The sequence below is a fragment of the Colletotrichum higginsianum genome, chromosome 10 (genome assembly GCF_001672515.1).
Source record: "Colletotrichum higginsianum IMI 349063 chromosome 10, whole genome shotgun sequence".
Lineage (NCBI taxonomy): Eukaryota > Fungi > Ascomycota > Sordariomycetes > Glomerellales > Glomerellaceae > Colletotrichum > Colletotrichum higginsianum.
The window spans coordinates 629,795-652,676 of record NC_030962.1 but is presented as its reverse complement, the minus strand read 5'-3'; the positions used below and the strand labels follow the sequence as shown (position 1 = coordinate 652,676).

The 22,882-nt window shown below is 60.4% G+C and overlaps 8 protein-coding genes across 8 annotated transcripts; 1 reads left to right on the top strand and 7 right to left on the bottom strand.

Annotated features, from left to right (window-relative positions):
* Positions 1 to 477: 477 nt before the first annotated feature.
* CH63R_13652 (Sterol glucosyltransferase) lies at positions 478 to 3,254 on the bottom strand (the record flags this gene model as incomplete). Its single annotated transcript, XM_018308626.1, has 5 exons — positions 478 to 614; positions 782 to 920; positions 977 to 2,811; positions 2,899 to 3,057; positions 3,125 to 3,254. 5 exons carry the CDS (start codon positions 3,252 to 3,254, stop codon positions 478 to 480), a joined length of 2,400 nt encoding a protein of 799 aa, XP_018150944.1.
* A 1,520-nt stretch (positions 3,255 to 4,774) lies between these two features.
* Positions 4,775 to 5,914, bottom strand: CH63R_13651 (Pre-60s factor; the record flags this gene model as incomplete). Its single annotated transcript, XM_018308625.1, has 1 exon — positions 4,775 to 5,914. The coding sequence occupies one exon, from the start codon at positions 5,912 to 5,914 to the stop codon at positions 4,775 to 4,777; it is 1,140 nt and encodes a 379-aa protein (XP_018150943.1).
* Positions 5,915 to 6,928: 1,014 nt separating this feature from the next.
* Positions 6,929 to 8,684, bottom strand: CH63R_13650 (Prolyl-tRNA synthetase; the record flags this gene model as incomplete). Its single annotated transcript, XM_018308624.1, has 2 exons — positions 6,929 to 8,174; positions 8,245 to 8,684. The coding sequence occupies 2 exons, from the start codon at positions 8,682 to 8,684 to the stop codon at positions 6,929 to 6,931; spliced, it is 1,686 nt and encodes a 561-aa protein (XP_018150942.1).
* Positions 8,685 to 9,515: 831 nt separating this feature from the next.
* CH63R_13649 (T-complex protein 1 subunit alpha) lies at positions 9,516 to 11,346 on the top strand (the record flags this gene model as incomplete). The annotated part of the gene is made up of 3 exons (XM_018308623.1): positions 9,516 to 9,603; positions 9,673 to 9,758; positions 9,820 to 11,346. 3 exons carry the CDS (start codon positions 9,516 to 9,518, stop codon positions 11,344 to 11,346), a joined length of 1,701 nt encoding a protein of 566 aa, XP_018150941.1.
* A 302-nt stretch (positions 11,347 to 11,648) lies between these two features.
* Positions 11,649 to 12,830, bottom strand: CH63R_13648 (GNAT family protein; the record flags this gene model as incomplete). The annotated part of the gene is made up of 1 exon (XM_018308622.1): positions 11,649 to 12,830. One exon carries the CDS (start codon positions 12,828 to 12,830, stop codon positions 11,649 to 11,651), a length of 1,182 nt encoding a protein of 393 aa, XP_018150940.1.
* A 2,666-nt stretch (positions 12,831 to 15,496) lies between these two features.
* Positions 15,497 to 15,907, bottom strand: CH63R_13647 (uncharacterized protein; the record flags this gene model as incomplete). The annotated part of the gene is made up of 3 exons (XM_018308621.1): positions 15,497 to 15,631; positions 15,735 to 15,793; positions 15,850 to 15,907. The coding sequence occupies 3 exons, from the start codon at positions 15,905 to 15,907 to the stop codon at positions 15,497 to 15,499; spliced, it is 252 nt and encodes an 83-aa protein (XP_018150939.1).
* Positions 15,908 to 16,436: 529 nt separating this feature from the next.
* Positions 16,437 to 18,584, bottom strand: CH63R_13646 (Ankyrin and HET domain-containing protein; the record flags this gene model as incomplete). Its single annotated transcript, XM_018308620.1, has 1 exon — positions 16,437 to 18,584. The coding sequence occupies one exon, from the start codon at positions 18,582 to 18,584 to the stop codon at positions 16,437 to 16,439; it is 2,148 nt and encodes a 715-aa protein (XP_018150938.1).
* A 632-nt stretch (positions 18,585 to 19,216) lies between these two features.
* On the bottom strand, positions 19,217 to 20,893 carry CH63R_13645 (Ribosomal protein s17; the record flags this gene model as incomplete). The annotated part of the gene is made up of 3 exons (XM_018308619.1): positions 19,217 to 20,058; positions 20,121 to 20,316; positions 20,375 to 20,893. 3 exons carry the CDS (start codon positions 20,891 to 20,893, stop codon positions 19,217 to 19,219), a joined length of 1,557 nt encoding a protein of 518 aa, XP_018150937.1.
* Positions 20,894 to 22,882: the final 1,989 nt, after the last annotated feature.

The following is a 22,882-nucleotide window of genomic DNA, read 5'->3' as shown; positions in this document are numbered from 1 at the left end:
AAGCTTGAAAGGCTAGAGACTGAGCCGGCGGGCCATCCGGGTCCTCGGGCCCCGCTCGACTCGGCGTGGAGCACCTTGATGGCCGGACCGGGGTCCGGCGTCGCCCCGCTTTTTGTTTGGAGTGTTTTCGTTCCCATGAAAGTGTGATCCAACCTCGTTTCTCTCCCCCCCCCCTCCTCCCAGTTTCACTCGTTGGGCTGCGTTTCTTTCGTCCCGTGGGGTGGCTGTCGCTCTCTAGGTGTTTGTTCCTCACGAGTCTCATGCGCAGCACGGCGAGGGCAATAATACCCCATACCCCAGCCACTAGGGCAAGACACCTTTCTTTCATGCACCGCGGAGATCCCGATAAACAATTGAACCCATTCATCGGGGAAATCACGAGGGAGGAGAGCTTCCCAACCGCTTGGTAATACCGACGCCCAAGTGGCTGCTGCTGCTGCGATCGGGCATGCGCCGATGGGCTCCTCGGAAGTGACTTCATGGCGCAAAGTACGCGTCAAAAACCTGCAGGGCCTTGCTTCCGCCGCCGCGGGGTGTCCCGTTGCGCTGCCGTTGGTCGTGGTCCAGAACTGCTGATTTTGCCGTCCACACTGCGCGGCTCCGGCCTGTCCTTGCTTTGAGGGATTTATGAATACCTTGCGCAGGGTAGGCAAGAAGCCCGACAATAGCTGGGTAGGTAGATCACCACCGGGTTAGCTTTGCCCGACGTGGTTCACCGAATCAAGTTGGCTTCCTTGCTCGAGCAGCAACCCAAAGACGGGGGAGGGGGGACCTTTCTTACCTGCTCCCGGCTTGAGGGCGAGCCCGACAGTCCCTGTGCCCAGCCCTTTGGCTAGACCAAGAGCCCCTCCTTCCTTCGCACCTTTGTAAGGATCGGTAAAGACACCTGTAAACCCGTCGTAAAAGCCAGTTCCAAAGGTCTGAGATCAGGTCAGGTCATGTTGTTGATGCGATTTCACTTGGCGGCTCGACTCACCTTGGCAGCCACGGTCCTGCCGCTCTTCCAGTCCTCCACCTTGCCGTGCTCCCGGGGCTTGTCGCCATATAATCGAGGCGCGTGGTGCAAACCTTCGGCGATGGCCAAAGGAAGGTCAACGAAGCCGCCTTTGACCACCGCCTTGGTCATGGAGACGAACCCGTTGCCAAAGGCCATGGCGGCTGCATCGCTGGCGCGTCCCGCATCCTGGCCGGAGGTTCTGGTGCGCTTGTATGCCTTCCACGGGTCGATAAATGTCCCGCCGAGAGCGAACGTGAAGTCAGTAATGGTGCCGAGGAGCGAGGAGGCGCCGCCAGTTAGAGGGTCCCATCGCTTGACGTCGGTATCGTACTCGTTCGTTCGAAGCACTCTCAAGTCGGTAACCTTCACTCTCTCCGACCCAAGCAGACACGCAGCCGCCTGGTTCGAAAGCTTCAGGCTTTTCCGTCCCGTCTTCGAGGTCTTCTCGTACGTCCATGCGGCAGGCTGGTCGGGAAAGAGATGACAGCACATGGCGCTGGCTGGGATGTTGCGGTGAAACGACCGCACCGCGGCGTCGACGCCGTGTTCCTGACGCATTTTCTCCGCCACGGCTTGAACGGCCTGGTTTGCCACGGGCGACAGACAGAAACGAATGGCTTCCGCCAGTCTCATCGCGTCGAGCTCCTTTTGCGGGATGGGCGCGGGACCCGCACCCGCTTTCGCGACGACTCGGCCCCAGAACGGTTGGTCGCCGAAGAACGGCACGATGACGGTCGGGCGCGCGTTGACGAGACCGCAGGCAGTCGTCCCGGCGCCTCCGTGGTGCACCACTGCCGACACCCGCTTGAACAGCCACTCGTGCGGACAGTCGCCCAGGTAAAACACATTGCCCGTGTTCGGCCTGCCCTCGCCGAGCTTGCTCCATCCTCGTGAGATCAGGAGACGAGTACCGCAGACGCGTGCGGCTTCCAGAACGATTTCCGTCAAGCGCGTCGGATCGTCGATTACGATGCTACCGAACCCGACATACACCGGAGGAGGTCCCGATGAGAGGAAGGCATCGAGGTCGGCGGGCGGACTGTAGGCTGGCTCATCGCGCATGAAGAAACCACACACATCAACCTCCGGCCCCCAATCAGCGGGCTTGGAAACCACTGCTGGGGACCAACAATAGGTATGCGGGATCTTGAGAAAGGTCGTGATGCCCGGGCCCATGCTGGCTGGGATTGGTGCAAGTTCGAGGTCACTTCGCCGCCAGCTGTTGATGACATCGCCCAGGCCTTGCCAGGTCATCAGCTCGACCACGCCGTACGACAGCCAGTTCGTCACCTGCGGTTCCAGGTCTTTGCTGCGCTGGATGTTGGCCAGCGGATGCGGGAACGCACGCGTCGCGGTCCACGGCATCGTGAACATGATGTGGACTGGGACGCCGAGTGCCTGGGCGCAGTGCACGTGAGCGAAGCTCGGGGGGTTGGCGATGATGGCATCGGCGACAAACGGCCGTCTGCTAACGGGGCCCGGGTCGATGCAAGAGCGCCAAAACCCGTGGAGCATCTCGCGCATCATGCGGCGCTTTCGACCCACGTCGCCTCCCTTCAAAGATTCCATAGAAGGGATCAGCCCGGGGTTGCGGACCATGTACTTCGCAGCAGTTAGTTTCCGGCTCAGATCAAAATGTGGCTCATGGAACGCCAGACATACCGACATCAGATCTGCAGGATCGCCGCCGATGGGAAAAAATTCCAAGCCAGAGTCAGTGACGAAGCCGGCGAAGTTGTCATGCGTCGCAAGTCGGACCCGATGGCCGTACCGACGCAGGGCGGTCCCAAGGGCGATGAAGGGCTGAACGTCACCTATGGAAGGCATGTAAGTCATGAGCATTTAGAGGAGGGAACAGGTAAGGGGTGGATGTAGGCCGTCAATGACAACTTTGCCCTTACCACGACTGCCCACCACTTGAATGACAATATTCAGAGGCGGTATGTTTTCCGCTCCGTTAATCGGTAATGCGGCCCTCTCGGCTGTCGGAAAAGGGGGGAGCTGTTCCGCAAGTTGCTGTGGACAATCCGACTGGAAGCTGATCGTGACATGTCCTTCGGCTACGCAAGGGTCAGTCTCTGCCGTCCAAGAGCACCCCCACTCCCACCGTTCGACGAGGAGTCTAACCTGATACTGCCGCTTCGCTAGATAGCAGGGCGCCGGAAGAGTGCAGCTCATGCGGCGGAGGAGTCTCGCACAAGGACTCGGACTCTTCAGCGCCAGCGCGCGGATTTCGTTCCGACTCGATGACGGACATCATGGGCTATTGGTGTGCGGTGCGGGTGGTGGGAGCTGGCGTATCGAGATATTGGCAGGTCAATCCTCGGCTGTTGTTGGCCTTTCACCTTGGTTTATACCAACTAGCAAGCATCCAAATGGCCGGCGGAGATGACCGCATCATCGAAACACTATTACGCGGCTTTCGTTGCGTAAAGGGAGCCGAAGCGGGCTTTTCCCACGTCGCCGGAACGCCGTTTGGGGCTGGTTGCTTATTGCTGGGCGCAGCATCTCTAGCGGCGCTGAAGGATCGCGGGACGCGTGTTCGTACCTATTTGCGAACGAATGACGGCGAAGTTGTTTCTCTCTTAGGCTCGGAAGAACCGATGCTCCATCTGTGAGCGCGTGGGTTCTCGAGGAGTGTAGGAACATGTCGCAAGTTGGACGATTGTTGGATCTCTCTCGCCCGGGATGAATGACTTGAAAGGGAGGTTGAATTCACGCTTCGGATCCCGTTCAGATCGTCCTTGGCTGGTCCCACTTTCTCCCGCCGCTCGTCTCCGCCCGCCGGCCGGTGGATTGCGGCAAAGACATGCCGCGCGGTCGATGGCATTCATTGAAGATTGTAGTTCGGTTAAGCTTGTATGTCCCGCACAGACAGACGGGGCTCTCTTGCTTGACATCGCACGCTCTCGGCAGGACGGCCTATCAATCGTCTTAGACGAGCACTGTATTTGCGAATCGTCAGGGGTGCTTTAAGGTTCCCCAGACCTGAACTATGCTTGATGAGCCGCTAAATGCCCAAGTATAGGGAGTTGGCACAGCATCTGATGATCAAGTGCCAAAAAACACCAAGCATGCCGATCCCTTCTCTTCCCGTCAACTCATCATCACGATACAAGCGACGGCCGCTAGCTTATCCTTTGCCGGCACCCTTTTTGTTTATATTTTGGGAATGGGACCAGGCAACAACAATTAGGCGATCTCGTCGTTGCCTAGCAAGACCGTTGAAGATATGCGCCGACTGCTGTGCAACCCAGCACATCTAAGCGCAGGAAGACGCGTCACCATCCGTGGCGTCTCGCCCGCCAGCCTGGAGATCCTAACAAGGGCCGTCTGGACCAGTTGATCTTATCTATCCATGACCTTTCTGCAATCTTGAGACGGTCAAGGTTCTCGTTCCTGTTCCCGATGAGGGGGCCCTCCAACGAGTCCAGTCTCTACGCCTACGCAAACTTGCCGAACCCATTTCCGGTCACAGCAAGCTTATTGCAACCGCTTTATGAGAAAGAAAGTGACATTTTATTTGACTTTTCGATTTTACTCAGGTGTGCAGTCTCATGGCAGCTTTTGCAAAGTCACAGAAGCGATCAAATCTTGCCGAGAAGTAATGCTTCCAGTGGTATAATGATGGTATCGAAGTCTCCAGCCTAAGTGTACAACAAAAATTGATAGTACACATCCTCAGGCGATGCGCGTTGAAATCACAAAATGGCCGCGCAATGCAGACTGTAGATGCGGCGTCAAAACATCCAACGTGCATGCATGCAACGACTCGACTCAGCCGTTCTGCCGCCCAGGAACGTCGTTCACAAAGTGCCCCTGCCCCGTCTTGTTCGCCTTCAGCTCCAACCTCGTCCGCAGCCTCCTCGCCGCCTTCTCGGCCCTGTCCAGCTGCTTCTTCTGCGTCAGCAGCACGCTGCGCTGCTCGGCGGACGGGAGGTGGGCCAGCGCCGCACGGTCCTCGAGGCTCAGGCGCGCGAGCTGGGTCTCGAAGACGGCGTCGCGCTTCTCGGCACGGGTGAGGAGGGCCTTGGCGTCGTCGGCGCCCTGCTTCCCCGGGCCCCGGGGGGCCGTTAGTCGGAGGCTTGCGTCGGACTCGTCGGTCGCCGTGCCTCCTGGAAGGAGGGTGTCGGGACCGGAACCGGAGGCGGCGGCGGCGGGGGTGAGTCTCGTCCGCTGGCGGGACGCGGCTGGGGACGAGCGGTGGGTGAGCGTTTTCCCGGACGGGAGGCGGACGGAGCCGCCCTCCTCGGTGGCGTCGGAGATGGCCTTCCTGGTCTCTTGCCTCTGCGTCCCGTCGTCGCCTTTCTCGGTCGAGGCTTGGTAAAAGTCTCTGAACTCGGAGTCCTCGGCCGCGATGTCGAACTTGCAGTGCCCCTTGCCCAGCATGTGCTGCTGCACGGCGGAAGCGGTGCGTCGCTGGGTGCCGCACTGGAGGCACTCGCGGTAGCCGGAGATGACGAGGTGCAGGTAACGGACGAGGGTCTCGGGGTCAACAATCAGCCCTTCCCGGTTGGGGATGAACATGCCGTGCGCCCGGCCCATGTGCGCGACGTTGTCGTCGAACGAGACGGATACTGCGTTGCAAAACAGACAGGCTTCGGGACTGAAGTTGTCGCCGTCGTCATCGGGTTCGGCGTCGCTGAGATCGACGTCGGAGACGGAAGACAAAGAGGAGTGCTCCGTGTCGGACCCTGATGTGGTGGGTCCCACGGGCGGCGCGGTGGAGGTTTCGAGGATCGCGGCGTGTTGCTTGGCGGTCAGGGGCTCGAGGTCGGCGATGCGGCGCTTGAGGTTCGTGACGTGCCACTGGCTTTTGGAGTGGGCGCGGCGCGTGTCGGCATTGTCGAAGTGGACGGCGCAGGTGCCGCAGGACGTTGCCGAGAGCTTGAAGTGGGAGGTGGTTGATTGTTCCATGGTCACGACTATGTTGGTGTTGGTGGTTGCGACTGAAGGAATTAACGGCATTTGCAGAGGTCTCTGTCCTGAAAAGCCTGTGGCTTGAATAGGTTTGGTTGGGTGGTTTTAAGACTATTCATAAACACTTGGCATCTTTCGAACAGAACCAAAGATGCGCTTTATATATGCACTGCAGTTTCTTGCCACGCGACGAGCGTTGGTATCGGCATCAACGTGGGCAACAAGGAAGAAACCTGAAGCCCATCGTGGTAACGGCCGAGACCCCTCGATCGACAACGACATCTTGCCCTCCATTGGCGTATCAGCGACGCATTATCCAAAGCACAAGCCGAAAGGACGTCTATCGGCAGACGCCGCGACACGACGACAAATAACGTGAGTCAGAATGTGGGCCTGAAGCCTGTGGTTTCCCAGAGATCTTATTTGAATGAGAACGCGCGTGAGTCATACCGGAACCTGCACCGAGACCTTCCTCTTCAGGATGCGTGGGCGTCAGCAATTGAATGAGCCATTCTCCGTCATAGGCGTTCCCCCGCAGCGGCGGTCCGAGTGACAGGGGTGCCGATGCCGGACTCGGCCGCTGGTCCGGCCTCCAGGTGAGATGATCCAGGCTTTTTACGCATTACATAACGCCTTGGGCAGCTCACCCGACATATGATGTCGAGTGAACAAGGTCGTCGGTTCTTTTTCCTCGTCGCCTGAAAGAGACCCTGAATCTCATTGATGCTCTGTTCGGACCGACACAGCTAACCAACCGTATTCTGTCCAAGCCGCGGTCCGCATCTTTCAAACGTGGGCATCTGAGGCTGAATCATAAGTTGGTATCGAATCACTTTTTAGCCGTAGCTATCTACCGCCTCTCGCCCTCGTCCGCAGAAACCCCAGAACGACATGCCCCTCTGCCCCTCTCTAACACACTTGACATTGAACCAAACTCGCCGTGCATCTCATTATCCGGACCCCGTCCCAAAATGCTGATCCCTCAACTCCTCTCAATATCATCGTCCGTGTCTAGTAGCTGCGGCCGAACATGACCCACTTCTGGGCCTTGGCCTCGCACTCGGGGTTGAGGCACTTGGTCTCGCCAGGGACGATGCCCTCGGGCTGCTCAAAGGGAATGCAGAGGGACTTCATGCCCATGCTGGGCTGCTTCTTGCCCTCGGGGAGCGACGCGTTCTCGGGCGGCTCGCTGGTCGTGAGCTCCTTGATGCGGTCCTCGCACTTGCCACCCAAGCAGAAGGGGATGAGGACGACGTTCTTGGTGTCGAGGGCGGGGATGACCTTCTCCCACTCCGTGAGGACGAGGCGGTGCTCGCGGAACGACTGCTCGGCCTTGTTGTACATGTCCGACTGGATCGTCTCGAGCAGCTCGGGCACCTTGGTCGACAGCTCGGCGAGAGGGATGGAGCCCTTCTCGGCAGTGTCACGGCGGGCGAAGGCCACCACCTCCTTGGCCGCGTCCTTGGGGCCGAACTCGAGCCGCAGGGGGACACCACGCAGCTCCCACTCGTTGAACTTCCAGGCGGGGGTGTAACCGTCTCTCAGATCCGCCTCGGCACGGACGCCGGCCTTGCGCAGCTCGTTGCGGAGGTCGTCGACCTTCTCCTCGAGCTTCTTGCGGTCCTCGGGCGTGGTCTTGGCCGTGATGCCGACGGCGATAAGGACGACCTGGACCTTGGCGATGCGAGGGGGGAGGACCAGGCCCTTGTCGTCACCGTGGATCATGACCATGACACCAATGACACGGGTGGACAGACCCCACGAGTTCTGCCAGACGTGGAGCTTCTCGCCCTTCTTGTCGGGGTCCTCGACCGTGATGTCGAACATCTTGGAGAAGTTCTGGCCCAAGCAGTGAGAGGTGGCGCCCTGGATACCACGGCCGTTGGAAGGGATGTAGCCCTCGACGGTGGTGGTGTAGTAACCGCCGGCGAACTTCTCGTTCTCCGTCTTGGTGCCGCGGACGACGGGCACGGCCAGCAGCTGCTCGTAGACACCAGCGTAGAGCTCGAGGATCTCGAGAACCTCCTTGCCGGCAAGCTCCTCGGTGAGATGGGCCGTGTGGCCCTCCTGCCACAGGAACTCTCTTGTGCGGAGGAAAGGGGTGGTCTGCTTGGCCTCCCATCGGACGACCGAGTTCCACTGGTTCAGGCGGAAGGGGAGATCGCGGTGGCTGCGGATCCACTTGGAGTAGTAGGGGTACATGACGGCCTCGGAGGTGGGACGGACCGCGACGGGGACCTCGAGGTCCTTGTCACCGCTGGAAGAAAAATGGTCGTCAGTACGCGTGCGGTGCGGTCGTCAAGGGAGAAGAAGCAGGATAAACTTACGCCTTGGTGACCCAGGCAAGCTCAGGGGCGAAACCCTCAACGTGGTCCTTCTCCTTCTCGAGCGACTTGGACGACAGGAACATGGGGAAGCTGGTCTCGTCGACACCCATGGCCTCGATTCTCTCCGAGAACCACTTGCGAATGACGGTCCAGATGTACATGGAGGCCGGGCGCAGGATGAAGAAGCCGGAGATCTCGTTGTAGTACTCGACCATCTCGGCCTTGAGGACAATCTCCTGGTACCAGGCGGAAAAGTCCTCGTTCTTCTTGACGGTGATGCCCATGATGTCCTCGCTCTTCTTGCCACCGACAACGGGGAGGGAGGCTTGCTTGGCGGCCTTTGCAGCCTTTTCGGCCGCCATCTTGGCCTGCTTCTCGGCCTTCTTCAGGGCGCTCTTAGACTGTTCGGCAACGGGGGCGGGGGCGGAGGCGTCGGCCATGTTTGCGGTATTGACTGCACGTCGCAGGATCGTCTCGGAAAGGGGGTTGAGTGGTCGACTGATATAACAGGCGGCGTGGTGACCAAATCGGCCTGAGTCACTTTGAGAATTTGGGCTAGGGAAGAGAAGGAGGCGGTGCGACACAGCGGAAAATCTGCCCCGCACTAAAATGTGAATCGTGTGTCTAGCTGTTGGGTGGGAAAGGGAGCAGTGAGGGGTCAATTGGGCTCCAGCCACTGGGGAGGGGAGGATCTGGCCGGGGCGTTTAATCGAGGTGCGGGTCTCCCGGGGGCTGCTTATCTGCTGCTGCTGCTGCTGCTTCAGCCACACTTGTGTCGAGGAAGACTTCACCCGACAAGTATCCTACACTAGATAGAACGACGAAGCACAGGTGAGATTGCATTGAAGATGGAGAGTAATCTTCTAAGATACTGCTGGACTCGTTTTATTTTCTACTGGAATTTGTGCTCAATATATGGACGTTGAGCCTTGTCTTGTTCCATCAGTCCTACCTACCTAGGTACCTAGGTACGTATGTACAGACAGAGGTACCTGGGATGCACTGTTGACATTGGCTCCGTTGCTGCAGTGTCATGCCAGCCGATAAGATAAAGCACACCAGCCACACCCCGGTTCCTGGAACAACCCCGGCTCCGATAAAAAGTTGCGTCGAGGGGGCAGACAAGGCAAGCACAGCAAAGAAGCTTCTATTGCTGTCCAGGCACACACACACCGACGAAGCTCGCCAAACCACTCCTCCCATCCACCAACCTCCCCATCCCGCGACTCTACCACAACCGCAGGCAGAGACAGAGAGCGAGAGGCGCAAAAATGGCTTCCATGTTTGAGCAATCAGGAAGCGGCACGCTTTTCCTCGGCGGCCAGAAGATTTCCGGCGCCGACATCAGAGACCAGAACGGTACGCTTCAATGTCTCCCACGATCAAGTGCGATCTATCCCAAGCTTCATCTTGCTGACAGACCCGTAGTCCTTGCGACCCAAGCCATCGCAAATGTCGTCAAGAGCTCCTTCGGCCCCAGCGGCCTCGACAAGATGATGGTGGACGATATTGGTGTACGTATCATGGCGGTCCTGTGCCCCCTCCTCCCCCGGACCCCGCTTACCCCCGATGCAGGATGTCACGGTCACGAACGACGGCGCCACCATCCTTAGCTTGTTGGATGTCGAGCACCCGGCAGGAAAGATCTTGGTCGATCTCGCACAACAGCAGGACAAGGAGGTCGGCGACGGCACCACATCCGTCGTCCTGATCGCTGCCGAGTTGCTGCGCAGAGGAAACGAGCTTATGAGAAACCGCATACACCCCACCACCATCATCACGGGTTACAGACTTGCCCTCCGTGAGGCCGTCAAGTACATGAACGAGAACATCAGCATCAAGGTCGAGAACCTCGGACGCGAATCCCTCATCAACATTGCCAAGACCTCCATGTCGAGCAAGATCATCGGAGGCGACTCGGACTTTTTCGCCAACATGGTGGTGGACGCCATGCTGGCTGTCAAGTCGACGAACAACCGCAACGAGACAAAGTACCCCGTCAAGGCCGTCAACATCCTCAAGGCCCACGGCAAGGGCTCGCTGGAGTCTCTTCTCATCAAGGGCTACGCCCTCAACTGCACAGTCGCCTCGCAGGCCATGCCGACAAGAATACAGGATGCCAAGATCGCAGTGTTGGACATGAACCTGCAGAAGGAGCGCATGAAGTTGGGCGTGCAGATTACGGTGGACGACCCCCAGCAGCTGGAGCAGATCCGCCAGAGAGAGTCGGGCATGGTTCTGGAGCGGGTAGAGATGATCCTCAAGGCCGGCGCCAACGTCATCCTTACCACCAAGGGTATCGATGATATGGTGCTGAAGACGTTTGTGGAGAAGGGTGCCATGGGTGTGCGCAGATGCAAGAGGGAGGACCTGCGAAGAATCGCCAAGGCGACGGGCGCCACCATGCTCAGCACACTGTCAGACCTCAACGGCGACGAGAAGTTCGACCCGGCGTACCTGGGACACGCCGAGGAGGTGGTGCAGGAGCGCATCTCCGACGACGAGTGCATCCTGGTCAAGGGCACAAAGTCCCACTCTTCGGCCTCCATCATCCTTCGTGGACCCAACGACTTCACGCTGGACGAGATGGAGCGGTCGATCCACGACTCTCTCAACGCCGTCAAGAGAACCCTCGAGAGCGGCAGCATCGTCCCCGGCGGTGGTTCCGTCGAGACGGCCCTCCACATCTACCTCGAGGAGTTTGCCGGCACTGTCGGTTCCCGCGAGCAGCTTGCCATTGGCGAGTTCGCGCAGTCGCTGCTCGTCATCCCCAAGACGCTCGCCGTCAACGCCGCCAAGGACGCCTCGGAGCTCGTCGCCCAGCTGCGCTCCCGGCACGCGCTGTCGCAGCGCATCCAGGAGGGCGAGGCCAACGAAGACGAGAAGACGGTGGCGCGCAAGAAGGCGTACAAGAACTACGGGCTGGACCTGACGCGCGGCAAGGTGATTGACGAGATCAAGGCTGGCGTCCTGGAGCCCACCATCAGCAAGGTCCGGCAGCTGAAGAGTGCCGTCGAGGCGTGCATCAGCATCATGCGTATCGATACCCTGATCAAGCTGGATCCCGAGCAGAGAGAGGAGGATGACGGACACGGTCACTGAAGCGGCGGTGGGGAGTACGAGTGAAGAAGTTTAAAAAAACAAAAATGAGCCAAAGTGGGGAGTGTTTCCAAGGGGTTTAGACGGTTCATAGATCACTTTGCTAATGATACCTTGTCATGCCGCCGACATGGACTTCAGTCGGGGGAATTCCCTAACCTGTGGGTTGCCGCCATCCCTTGAAGAAGAGCCAGATATATGCGTGAGCCTGCTGCCGCCATGCAAATTCCCATGTAAATGAATCCATGTTGAACCAAAAAGGGAACCCCCCCCCCTCAAAAACAGAAAAGAACCATGGAACGTGTTTAGCACCAGCCAAACTTCTCGTTGAGCACCCACTCGACTTCCCCCTCGCCGTACCACATCAAGCTCGCGATGCTGTCCGTCTCCCTCTCGACGAACTCGTGCGGGATGCCGGCCTTCTCGATGAGGCTCCTGATCCTGGGCGCCGGGTTCCACATCTCGACGTTGTTGACGCTCCACTCGGCCGCCTCGGCCCTCGCCAGCGCCAGCAGCGCCTCGACGGCCTCCTGCACGGAGCGGTCGTCGGTGCCGGCCTCGTCCTCGACGACGAGGCGCAGGATGTGCATCGTGTTGCCCTCGGGCTTCTTCAGCCCGCCGTAGTAGCCCCTTGTCCAGACGGCCCAGACGCGGGAGCCGGGGTCCCCGACGACGCCGCCGCGGACGGTCGGGGTCCTGCCGAAGATGTGCTTCGTCATGTAGTCCTCGCGCATCAGGTGCCACAGCATGGCGTCGATGTCCGGCAGCAGCGACACGCGCGTCTTGTCGCTCTTCTCGGCCAGCTTGGCGCGGAGCAGGCGCTCGTCGACGGCACACAGCTCGGCCAGCTCGTGGTAGCCCAGCGATGCGGCCCGCCGCCGCGGAGGGTCGTGGTGGAGGTGGCGATCGTTGTTGTCGTCGTCGTCGGCGGTCTTCTTCAGGGGCGGGAAGTCGAGGTGGGTGCTCTCGTAGGGGTGCCAGCCGTGCTTGGCGTAAAAGGTCTTGCCAATGTCCGAGTAGAGCACGGAGCAGGCGACCTCACCGTCGCGGATGTCGCGCCAGGACTCGCCCTGGGCCATCTCGGCGCCCTGCCAGCGGGCGAGGGCGGGGCCGAGCATGGTCATCATGATGGAGGCGTAGCCGTTGCCGCGGTGGGCCGGGTCGGTGAAGACGGAGCCGACGGCGTGGGTGATGGCGTCGACGACGGGGCCGCCTTCCGGGCGGGCGACGAGCACGTGCTTCCGGATGCTCTCGCACGAGGAGAGGATGGGCCGGTCGTCGGGCGGGCGGGACGGGTCGGTGAGGATCCACTGGGTGATGCCGCCGTTGCGGCTGACGGGGACGGTGGTCATGTACTCCTCGCGGCGGACGTAGTCCTGCAGCTCGAGGGCGGTGCCCCAGTTGGCGTAGGTCGAGGCGTACGTCCGGAGGCGCTCGGCCGGGGTCGGCTGGGCGAGGACAAGGCCCGTTTCGAGGGTCGAGCCCATGATGGATAGACGGGTGGCTGGGTGGATGGATTGACGGAGATCTCGGCGGCAACGTCCCCTTTGTCCAGCTCTGGGGTTTGATGTTATTCAATCTGCGAAGCTTTGTGTTCTGTCGTCTCTTGCTCTCTGTCTCTCTCTTTCTCTTTGTCGAGTCACATCACACCGGGCATTGACAAACGACAAGAATGGACAGTTGAAACGTTCAAGAAGAGGAGGAGAAGAAGAAGGAGAAGAGAAAGAAGTAAAAGACCAGCTTTCCTTGGAAGCCGGGGGTTGGGGAATAAGACAAAGCGACGTCCTTATCATGTGTCCCCCCCTTCCCCCAGACGTCTTCAGCAGGTCTTAACGGGCGCGCGCGCGCGGCCCCACCAGATGATGGGAAGCGTTGGCGGGGAAGACCTGGTCCCCCCAAAAAACCCTAGGTTTCCTTTCCAGGATGATGCGGCTCAAGCTGCCGTTAGGGGTCAAGGCTGGCTGCTTTGATACGAGTCGAGGGAGGAGAGCATGGTACAAAAGGACCCTCGAACCCCTCTCTTCCACGTCCATGTCCGCCCACCCCCCTCCGTCTCACATTGGGAAAGGAAGGAGAGGTCAGCTGGCCCACAAGCAGCGCATCGCGGGGTCAGAGAAGGAAACGAGCCAAGGCGATGCTTGTCTTACGTCACGAGGGGAGGAAGTTGTTGTGTTAGTGTGATGCCCGACTCTAGGTAGGTCGGTCAAAAAGTACAGGTCAAGGAAGCCGAACTAGAACAGAGTACAGACGAAAGGAAAAGCAAGTCTTAACCTCGAAAGAGCAGCTGTTGGGAATCTTCTTGTTAGGTAATTGTTTGCTACCCCAAGCCCCAAGATTCCCCCGCCTTTGCCGGGTGTATCGGGCAAGTCTCGCCGGTGGGGTTCGCGGAGGGCCGGTGGAAGCCGATGGTAGGCGGGGCCGGAATTGGAGCCTTGCTCCCGCTTGGACGCGGCCCCATTCTCTTTTGGCGCGCCACGGAGAGAGAGAGAGAGAGAGAGTGAGAGAGGAAGAGACCGTCGTACCGCTAGCAGTCGTGGCCAGTGGGACGAGGAATTCCCCGGTCTCGTGGAAGTCGGCTGACTTGACTGATGTGAGTCTATCTTGGGATACACGTGTGTTAGTTCGTGGCGGGTGGGAACTCTTGGCTGTGTTTGGGTGTGTTGAGGGTGATGGATGCATGCATGCGCGGATGCAGGTGTTTTCTTTTCACTTCATCTTGCAGGTTGCTTAGCGGCCCAGTTTATCGTGATGTGACGGCCATTCTTGAACCATTGTGTCGATGAGATGGATCAGTTGTGCAGCCCAGCCATACACATAAACCACTTCCATGCTGAGTATCTCCAATGTTGCCCATCGCCGTCGCCTCCCTATCCACGGGCTCGCACAACATGAATTAATCTAACAAAAACACCCCTCCGCCCTCCCTCCCCCTCGCGCCCCTCTTCCGCAGTAGCCTCACGACCTCGCCATGCCCCCTCGCCGCCGCGCTCTGCAACGCCGTCTGCGCCCCACGCCAACCGGCCCCAGCCCCGGCCTCGATCTCGGCCCCGGCGTCCAGTAGCATCTCGCACACCCGCACGTGTCCCCCCTCGGCCGCCGCGTGCAGCGCTCTCGCGCCCTTGTACCGGCTCCCCTCGGCCCGGACGTCCGCCCCGGCCTCCAGGAGCATCCTCACCATCCCCTCGTGCCCCCGGTGGCTCGCCGCCTGGAGCGCCGTGACGCCCCTGCTTCGGCACGCCGCCGCGTTGACGTCGGCGGCCCCGCGGTGGTGGTGCCGCCGCCCCGCTCCCGCCGCCTGCAGCAGCAGCGTCTTGGCGATGTCTTCGAACCCGCCCTCAGCGGCGGCCTGCAACGCCGTCCGCCCGCCCGTCGACGCCGGCGGCGCGTTCACGTCCGCCCCCCGCCGCAGCAGCAGGTCGACGACGTCGCCCTGCCCCGCTGCGCACGCGCTCTGCAGCGCCGTCGCGCCAAAGTACCGCGAGGCCGGCTTGTTGACGTCGGCACCCTGGTCAAGCAGGGTCCGCACGATGCCGAGGTCCGGTCGGCCCGCGGCGATCTGCAGCGCGTTCTTGGCCTCGTTGTTGCCGGGGAGGTCGTCGACCTCGGCCCCGGCCGCCAAGAGCGCCGAGACCACGGCGGGGTGGGATGCCGAGCACGCCGCCTGCAGCGCGGTCCGGCCGTAGTACTCGCGCGGAGGAGCGTTGACGTCCGCCCCCGACGCGAGGGCGGCGTGCACCGCGGCGAGGTCGCCGGCGAGGGAGGCGCGTTGGAGCGGGGTCCAGCAGTCGTCTTCGTCTTCTTCCTCTGGGGAGTGATGCTCCGTGACGTCTTCCGTGGTGGGATGCTGCATTTTCCCGCCTATTTTGCCAAGCCTTTTCTGATCTGATCTTGCCCGCTTGCGTCGTCGAGTTTAACATCAGTGAGATTGGGAAACCCCAACCACGGTGTACGATGTAAGATGCAGTCCTATCTTGGGTAGGTCCCCTGCATGGGTGACGGAAGTGCGGCACAGTTGCCGCCCGCCCGTGTCATCCTCTCTGTGGTCGACTTTCCCGCCGGGCCGGTCACTGGATCAACAACAGCCTACCGACGTGGCTTTGCAGGACAATCAACAATGTGCTCTTTTAATATTCACTGTTTCCGGACCAACTAACTATTCTCTCGTCTCGGATGCCTTCTTGCTCTCGCTCTTCTTCTGGGGCTCGCCCTTCTCCGGCTCGTTCTTGGACCCGGCCTCGTTCTCGTAGCCGCCGCCCTGCTTCTCGTACTCCTTGGCCAGCTTTGATCCCTGTGGAAGTCATCGTTAGCGGGGGTTTCCAAGAGTGTATGCATCTGAAAAGGCAAAAGCCGCTCCGTAAATGACAATCCGGGAACCGTGGGCTGCGACTCACTTTCCATGCCGCCCATTGTCCCTCGCCGCCGCCGGACTTGTTGGGCTCTTGTTTGATTTCTGTAGCTTGGTCTTCAGCATCATTCCCAGTTAGGTTTGAAGGAGAGGAAACCCACCCTCTTTAAGCTCCTCTCTCAGCTCGGGGTCGGTAGGCTTTCCCTTGGAAGAAGGCATGATGAAGTTGGAATATGTCGAGGATTGACGGGTTAAAATGAAGTGTTTTGGTGGTGTATAAAGCAGGGTCGAAGGTCATGAAAGAAAGTGTTAATTCTAACCTAACGGTCCCAGGACAAAGGTGATTTCCTCCACACGCAACAGGGCGTCTTCTGATGATGATGATGCCGGTGATCATCTATGACGCTCACAGACCAGCCACACGCCCTGTTGCGCCGGCAGCGCTAGCGGGCCGGCAGACCCACCACCAGCCCGCGCCGTCCCGGCCGCCGGTTCATTGCACGCCGGCCCCGAGGGATCGAACTATCAAGGTACTTCGGTGTAAGACAGCTCTGTGAACTGGAAGAAATCATAACTTTTTGCATTCTTCTGCTTCTTCATGCGCAAGCTAACTATAGTTGGCGTGCTGGCTGTCTACTCCATTCTAGTTGTCGTCATAGCATCAAAAGGGCGAAAGCGAGCCAACTTGCAAACCACGAATTCGGTCACCATCATCAGATCAGTGAACATCAGGGAACCCCCCTCTCCCTCAGTGAATCGACACGGGCTCGAACTCGACGCCCTCCTCGACGGCCTCGCCGTTCATGATGCCGTGCACGTAGGCCGCGCCGACGATGCGCCTCGCGCCCTCCCTCTCGGCGCTCCTCCGCAGCACGAAGGGCGCGTTACACCCCTTCAGCACCCAGATCTCGTCGCCCGCCTCGCACCCCTCCGGCACCATGCCGACGTACCGCCCGCCCCGGGCCAGCACGAGGTCCAGCGCCGCGCGCATCGGGAACACGCGGTTGATGAGCACTTGCGCCGCCGCCTCGAGCGCCTCGCCCGCCTCCTTGGCCGTGCACCCGGACAGCATGATCTCCCTGCGCAGCGCCTCCCTCTCGGGCCGCGAGCCGTCGAGGTCGTCGTCCTCGACCGCCGTGCAGGTGCGGTACGCCAGCTTCAGCGTTGTCATCGGGACCTCGTTGTCGCCCTCGCCGTCCTCGCCGTGCCCGTCCGCCTCGTCCGCCTCGGTGCGGAAGAACGTGAGCGTCCGCAGCACCGCCTCGACGCCCGTCTCGCCCGTCGGGTACGTCGCGTCCTCGAAGCCGGGGATGCCGGCCAGCAGCTTGGAGAGCGTCACCATGTCGCGTTTTACCCAGAGGGACGGCTGCTCGGCGTGCAGGTGCGCCGGGCGCGGGAGGTCTGTCGCGTGGGAGATGGTGTCGACCTTGACGCCCATGAGGAGGAGCACGTCGTCCGCCTCGTTGGGGTCGAAGCCGAAGTCGAAGTCCGTCTCGCCGGCCGCCTCGGACTCGGCGGCGTCGGCGACCGTCATGCGACGCCAGGGCCGGCGGAAGTCGGGGATCCAGGAGGGGAAGTCGGCGCCGTTGAGGCTGTTGGCGATGCCGGCGTGGTCGAGCAGCTCCTCGCTGAAGGGCTCGTGGAGGAGCGTGCGTGCGAAGCGGAGGGCGGTCTGTTCAAAGGTGGCCGAGTAGTCGGGGCGGAACTCCTCTCTGTCGCCATCGGAGGCGAGGCCGAGGAGCGCGAAGTAGAGATCCCGCGGGTCGGTGGCCTCGACTTCGCGGAAGGACAGCAGCAGGCTGAGGAGATCTGTCGAGCGGCCGGAATCGTCTCCGTCCTCTGACTCCCACTCTCCATCATCTTCATCATCATCGCCCTCCTCGGCATCTTCGGCGTCTTTGTCGTCCTCTTCCTCCTCGTCGTGGTCGTGGTCGTGACCGTGGTCGTGGCTACCATGACCTCCACAGCATCCACCCCCGTGCTCATGTCCGTCGTCGTCTCCGTGACCATGCTCGTCCGAGTTGCCCCTCATGGAGCCGAGCTGGAAGAAGCGCAGCCTCTGTGCCATGTTGGCCATCAAGTCGGCCGCGCCCTTGAGCTCCTCGCCGGCGGTGTTGACGAGCGGCCAGGGCGGGCTCTCGGGCTCCTCGAGCGCGATCGTGGCGGGCCACAGCTTTGCCCAGTTCACCGCCTCGTCGCCGCAGATCATCAGAACGTCGCGCGCCAGGATGAACTCCTGCACGACCCAGACGCGGCGGAACCACGGGCGGTTCCAGAAGCGCGACACGGCCATCCACTCCTCGTCGCCCGGCGGGGGCAGCTCGGCCTCGCTTCCAGCAGGTGCGTCGGGCACCGGCTCGGAGAGCAGGTTCTCGACGAAGGCGCGGGCGCCGGCGTTGAGGGGGTTCGGGATGTTGATGCGCCAGTACTTCTGGATCAGCTCGACGGCCCGCTTGCTGCCGTCGGCCTCCTCGCCGAGGTAGGCGAGCACGCGGCGGGCGCTGACGAAGATGTCGTGCATGAGCATGATCTGCGACTCCTTCTCCCGGTCGTCGGACTGGTTGATGCACAGGGCGTCGACCCAGACGAGGCGCGGACGGTCGCCGAGGCGAATGCGCCTGAGGCAGTGGTAGAGGTTCTCGGTGATGGCGATCTCTGCGCCGGCGGGCGAGGCGATGCGCCGGGGCTTGTCGTCGGAGCCCCAGACGTAGGAGACGGCCTCGTACGAGTCTGCCGACTCGGGCAACTCGCCTTCGTGTTTACTGGCCTCGTCGATGTAGGTGTCGATGGGGCGGACCAGGAGCTCGCCGCGGAGGGGCTCATCGGATTTTCCTGGTGACAGCGAGAGGATTCGGAAATCCCGCTCGCCGATGGCGGCGTACGAGAACTCGGCCATGGCTTGATAAGGTCTACCGTTTGAGAAAGCCGTCTTCTCAGGGTGTGGTTGTGGTTTTGAGTATGGAGTGAGTAGGTGAGTGAGTTAGGTTGTGTGTGAGTGAGAAAAAATTCAGATGCCAGCGTTGTTTTGGGAATGTGGAGTGAGATGAGATTTGGAGCTGCGATCCAGGAAGACGCCGCATAAAGATCCCACAGTAAGTGAAGGGCTTTTTTTTTTCTAAATTAATTTTGTATGTTTTCTAGTGTTCGCTCGTTACTAAGAGGAGTTTATATAAAATGCACGGTTTTTTTGGTAAGGAAATTTGAAATTATGCTAGGAAACCACTCGTTTAAGATAGGTTTGATTTCACAACCGGTTCCAGTACGAACTCTATGATGAATACTTCAACTCGGGTTTTTGGCGTCCGTAAACCAGCTTTCACATCAAATAACAAAGGAACAAAAGGATCAAAAATTCGTTTCGTTATTCATGTTCCATGCAAGCCATGAAGTAATTTGACCCGCAACCACCAGGCCCTCAGCCCGCCCACCCAACTTGGCCTCTTCTCATCTTACACACCCAACAACTGACGGACTAACACCAAGAAACTGCATCTACACATCCATCACGTACCACCAACAACGCCCCCCTCAGAGACCCAATGCCGAGTTGAACGCATCGGCAGCCTCTTGCCCCTCGAGACCCTGCGCATCAGCCTGGCCCTGCTCGCAAGCCGCCACGGCAGCCTCGTCCGCCTGGCACCTCGACCCCAGCTGGCCGCAGATGAAGCCGCTGATGATGTTGATGTTCTGCGCCGACCCGTGGTCGAAGTCGCCCGCGGGGCCGAACGACGCCTCCGCCCGCCCGTCGAGCCCCTCGGCGAACTGGATGCTCGGGTCCGCGCACTCGCCAAAGTCGAAAGCCTGACGGCCGCGGACCAGACCGGACGCCGCGATGCGCATCCGCCGCCCGCCCGCGTTGAGCCCGGACGCGCGCCGGAGCTTCTTGAGGGACGCCGCCGCAAGGCACGAGTCCTCCTGCGCGTCGCAGTCGGCCACGCTGACGTCCTCGGCGCCCGAGTTGGCCGCGTCCGCGCACGCGTTGTGCTGCACCGCGCACGACCGCTGCAGCGCCGCGCCCGCGTTGAGGAACGTCGCGCCGTTGACCTCGAACGGCTTGTCCGAGGACGCGGAAGAGGACACGGGCGGCGCGGGGCCCCCGAGGTCGCCCGTGAAGGTCTGGACGTTATTGGTGGTCCCGGTGGCGGCGTCGTTGCCTGCGTTGTTGTCCGCGTTGTCCGCGTCATCACCGGCGTCAGCAGTGCCGTTGTTGTTCTGACGGCGCACCGTGGCCGTGGCACCGCGCTGGGACAGGACCGCCTTGCTCAAGGGACTCCTCGCGACGGGAGTGCTGCGGCGGACCCTGGCGCGCAGTCTGGTCGTGGCGCTCGTCGAGTTCGCGGCGCTCTCGGTCGCGTTGCCGGCAGGGCATGCTGAAGAATCGTCAGTTCCAGTTACCCGCGATACAACCTCAAGGTGACCTTGGAGAGCTTACCGGCAGCACCGTCGTCGGCAGCAGCATCACCGCCAGCGTTCCCGGCATTCCCGCCCGCACCGCCGGCGCCTTCGGCCACGGCGGCGTCGATCTCCTCGGGAGTGGCATCCTGAACGAGCAGACCTTGGGTGAAGATGCACCCTTCGGCATCGTCAGCATCGTCACAGGTGTTCCCAGCCCCTGTGGCGTCGTTGACCTATCTTCGTATCAGCCAATCTCGCTCTCACAGAAAGTATACACCTCCGGGTACTCACATCACCAGGGGCAAAAGTGCCCGAGTCGAGCGCGAGTTGCGGGTCGGCCCCGACGGCTGCGAGCTGCCGCGCCAGCTCCAGCGTGATGGCCTTGTTCTCCTCGGCGGCGTTCTCCGACGCCGGGTCCTGGTGCTGGGTCAGGGCCGCGATCTCCGGGTTCACGGCCGTCTCATCGCACAGCACGCTCTTGAGGCCGACGGCGCCCGTGTTGCGCTCGACGGCGCGGAAGACAAGGGCGCTGGCCATGCCGTCGACGTCGCCGGCGGCCTTGGCGGCGCTGAAGGCCGAGTCGGCCGTCACCTGGTGCAAGCAGTCGAGGTTCGTCACGTCGCCCGCGCCGTCGGCGGCGGCGGCGTTGCCGAGCAGGCCGAAGACGGCGTCGACGATATTGTTGGGGTTGTCCTGCTTCAGCAGGGCGTTGACGGCCCGGAGGTACTTCTCGTGCGAGTGTTCCTGGGGCACCTCGGCGGCGGCGAGGGCGACGAGGGCCGCGAGAACGGTGGGGGTTTGGAATTTCATTGTGGGAGATATTGGGGACGAGGTCTGTTTATTCTGTCAAAACGTCGTTATGTGAATAATACAGTAGAAACAATATTGTATAAAAAGAAGGACCAGCCTAAAAGGATCTGATTTAGAGAATGAAACAAAGATAGGAATACAAAATGAAAGGGAGTTCCCAGGAACTGAACGAAGGAGAAAGGCTGTGGTCGACGGAAGTGCTTGATGAGAAGTAGGAACAGTTTCCTCCTCAGAACTAAAACCGAAGAAGACGACGACTTATATACGACCTAACTGCGACTTGACACAGCATCCATCGGCCAGGAGAGAGACGAGGGGCTGGTGTCAGAGCCGGCTGGCATGTTGGATTCGTCTCACAGCCGCGACATGGACGGACAGAATCCTCCCCTGAGCAACTTGCTTGGGAAAGGCCAGCCCGGTGACCATCAGGATATCCGCTGCTTGCACCGGCTCTCGAAGCGGCTTGGCAGCCACGTAGAGCCAGAAATGGAGCCCGTTGCCCCCCTGAGAGGAGTGGAATCAGGGACATCCGGCTGGACTGTCCTCCGGACGTGGGAGCCCACATGGACAGGAGGAGTCGGTACGCGATGCGGTGCGAGCCAAGAGTTCATCCCGTCCCGTTGGCTGGAGAGCGCGGCTCGAGCCTGTCTGGTCTGGTCGAAGCCCCCTCGTTTCGGCAGCTGGTCCGGGTGAGGATGACGGGACCGTCGAGGGGATAGCAGGGCAGGGTGAGATAAGAATAATCGGAGCTCGATCGATGAGACGGATGCGGTGGAGCAGCTTCGTTGGCTAGCATTCGCGTTTGCCGGAATGTTCAGAAAAACATCTCGAGAGCCGAGTCGTCATAGCCTTTCGACGTCTCAGACCCGAGGGACTTGGAACCGTCTCATGGTCTCTCGTTCTCACTTCTCCAATTCATCACCACTCGACAAGCTCCAATGTGTTTCCTCTCGGCACTGACAGCCGCCATGCCCGCCCAATATCAAACTCAGAAAGGAGCCTCATCACTCAGATCATCAGCCGTGATGTGATTGTTCTCCGGCCCCCTGTCACTGACGCAAAGAAAGGGACACTGAAGTTCAGCAGAGTTTGAGGATCACGCAAATCAGACGGCACTTGTCGCGGAACAGCGTCTCATCCATCCCCCGAGCCGCCCCCCCAGCCGCCCCTTTGGAGGATGTTATTGGTTCGCTTGGTTCCGTTTTTCTTGCGTGTGGAGTAGGGGAAGACAAGGGTCTGGGAGGTAACAGACCCCGGTCCCCGCCGTAGCCACTGGCGATGTCGACGTTGTGGTGTTTGGTGTTGCTGTAGGTGTTTGGTGCTAGTGCTTCTGCTGTTTAGGTGCTGTATCCATACTCTCTGCGACAAGGCGGAGCTCTGAAATATCTGCCGTCCCATCTGTTGCTTGTTTCCGCGGGCGGAATGCGTGTCTAGATCTACAGCAATAGCCATGTTGTAGACCAGTTTGGACGGTTCTGCCTGGTTCATGCATGCTCCGAGTGTCATCTCATTATCTGCGGCGATAATGCCCATCTCTTTTGCCGAGAACACAGGGTTTGGATACAATCATCGTCGACAGCAACTCGCACATCCCGTTCATGAACTCCAAGGGGGGGGCGCTGGTGGTGAGTCGAGAACTTGCCATGGGTAAAAGACAGCGGACGGGGTGAGTCTGTCTGTTTCCACACTCTAGACGCGCCTCATAACAGGACAAATGCCCTCGCTGTCGTCGGGGCGATTGATACCCTCTCAACTCCCTAGCCTCCTCCATATACCTCTCCCTCCACTCCTCCGGTCCGTCTCCTCTCTCACCTACCTCATCCGTCCTCTCGGACGTCTTCTCCAGCACTCAATTGGTCCCCATCAAGATGGTCCCCCGTTTCTCCAACACTGTTGTCCCGCTTCATGCCCCCCATGCCACTGAGACCGCCGTCCCAAACACCAACGCGTCACACCTGTCAGGCAATGCGCCGACAAGTCAATGGGATC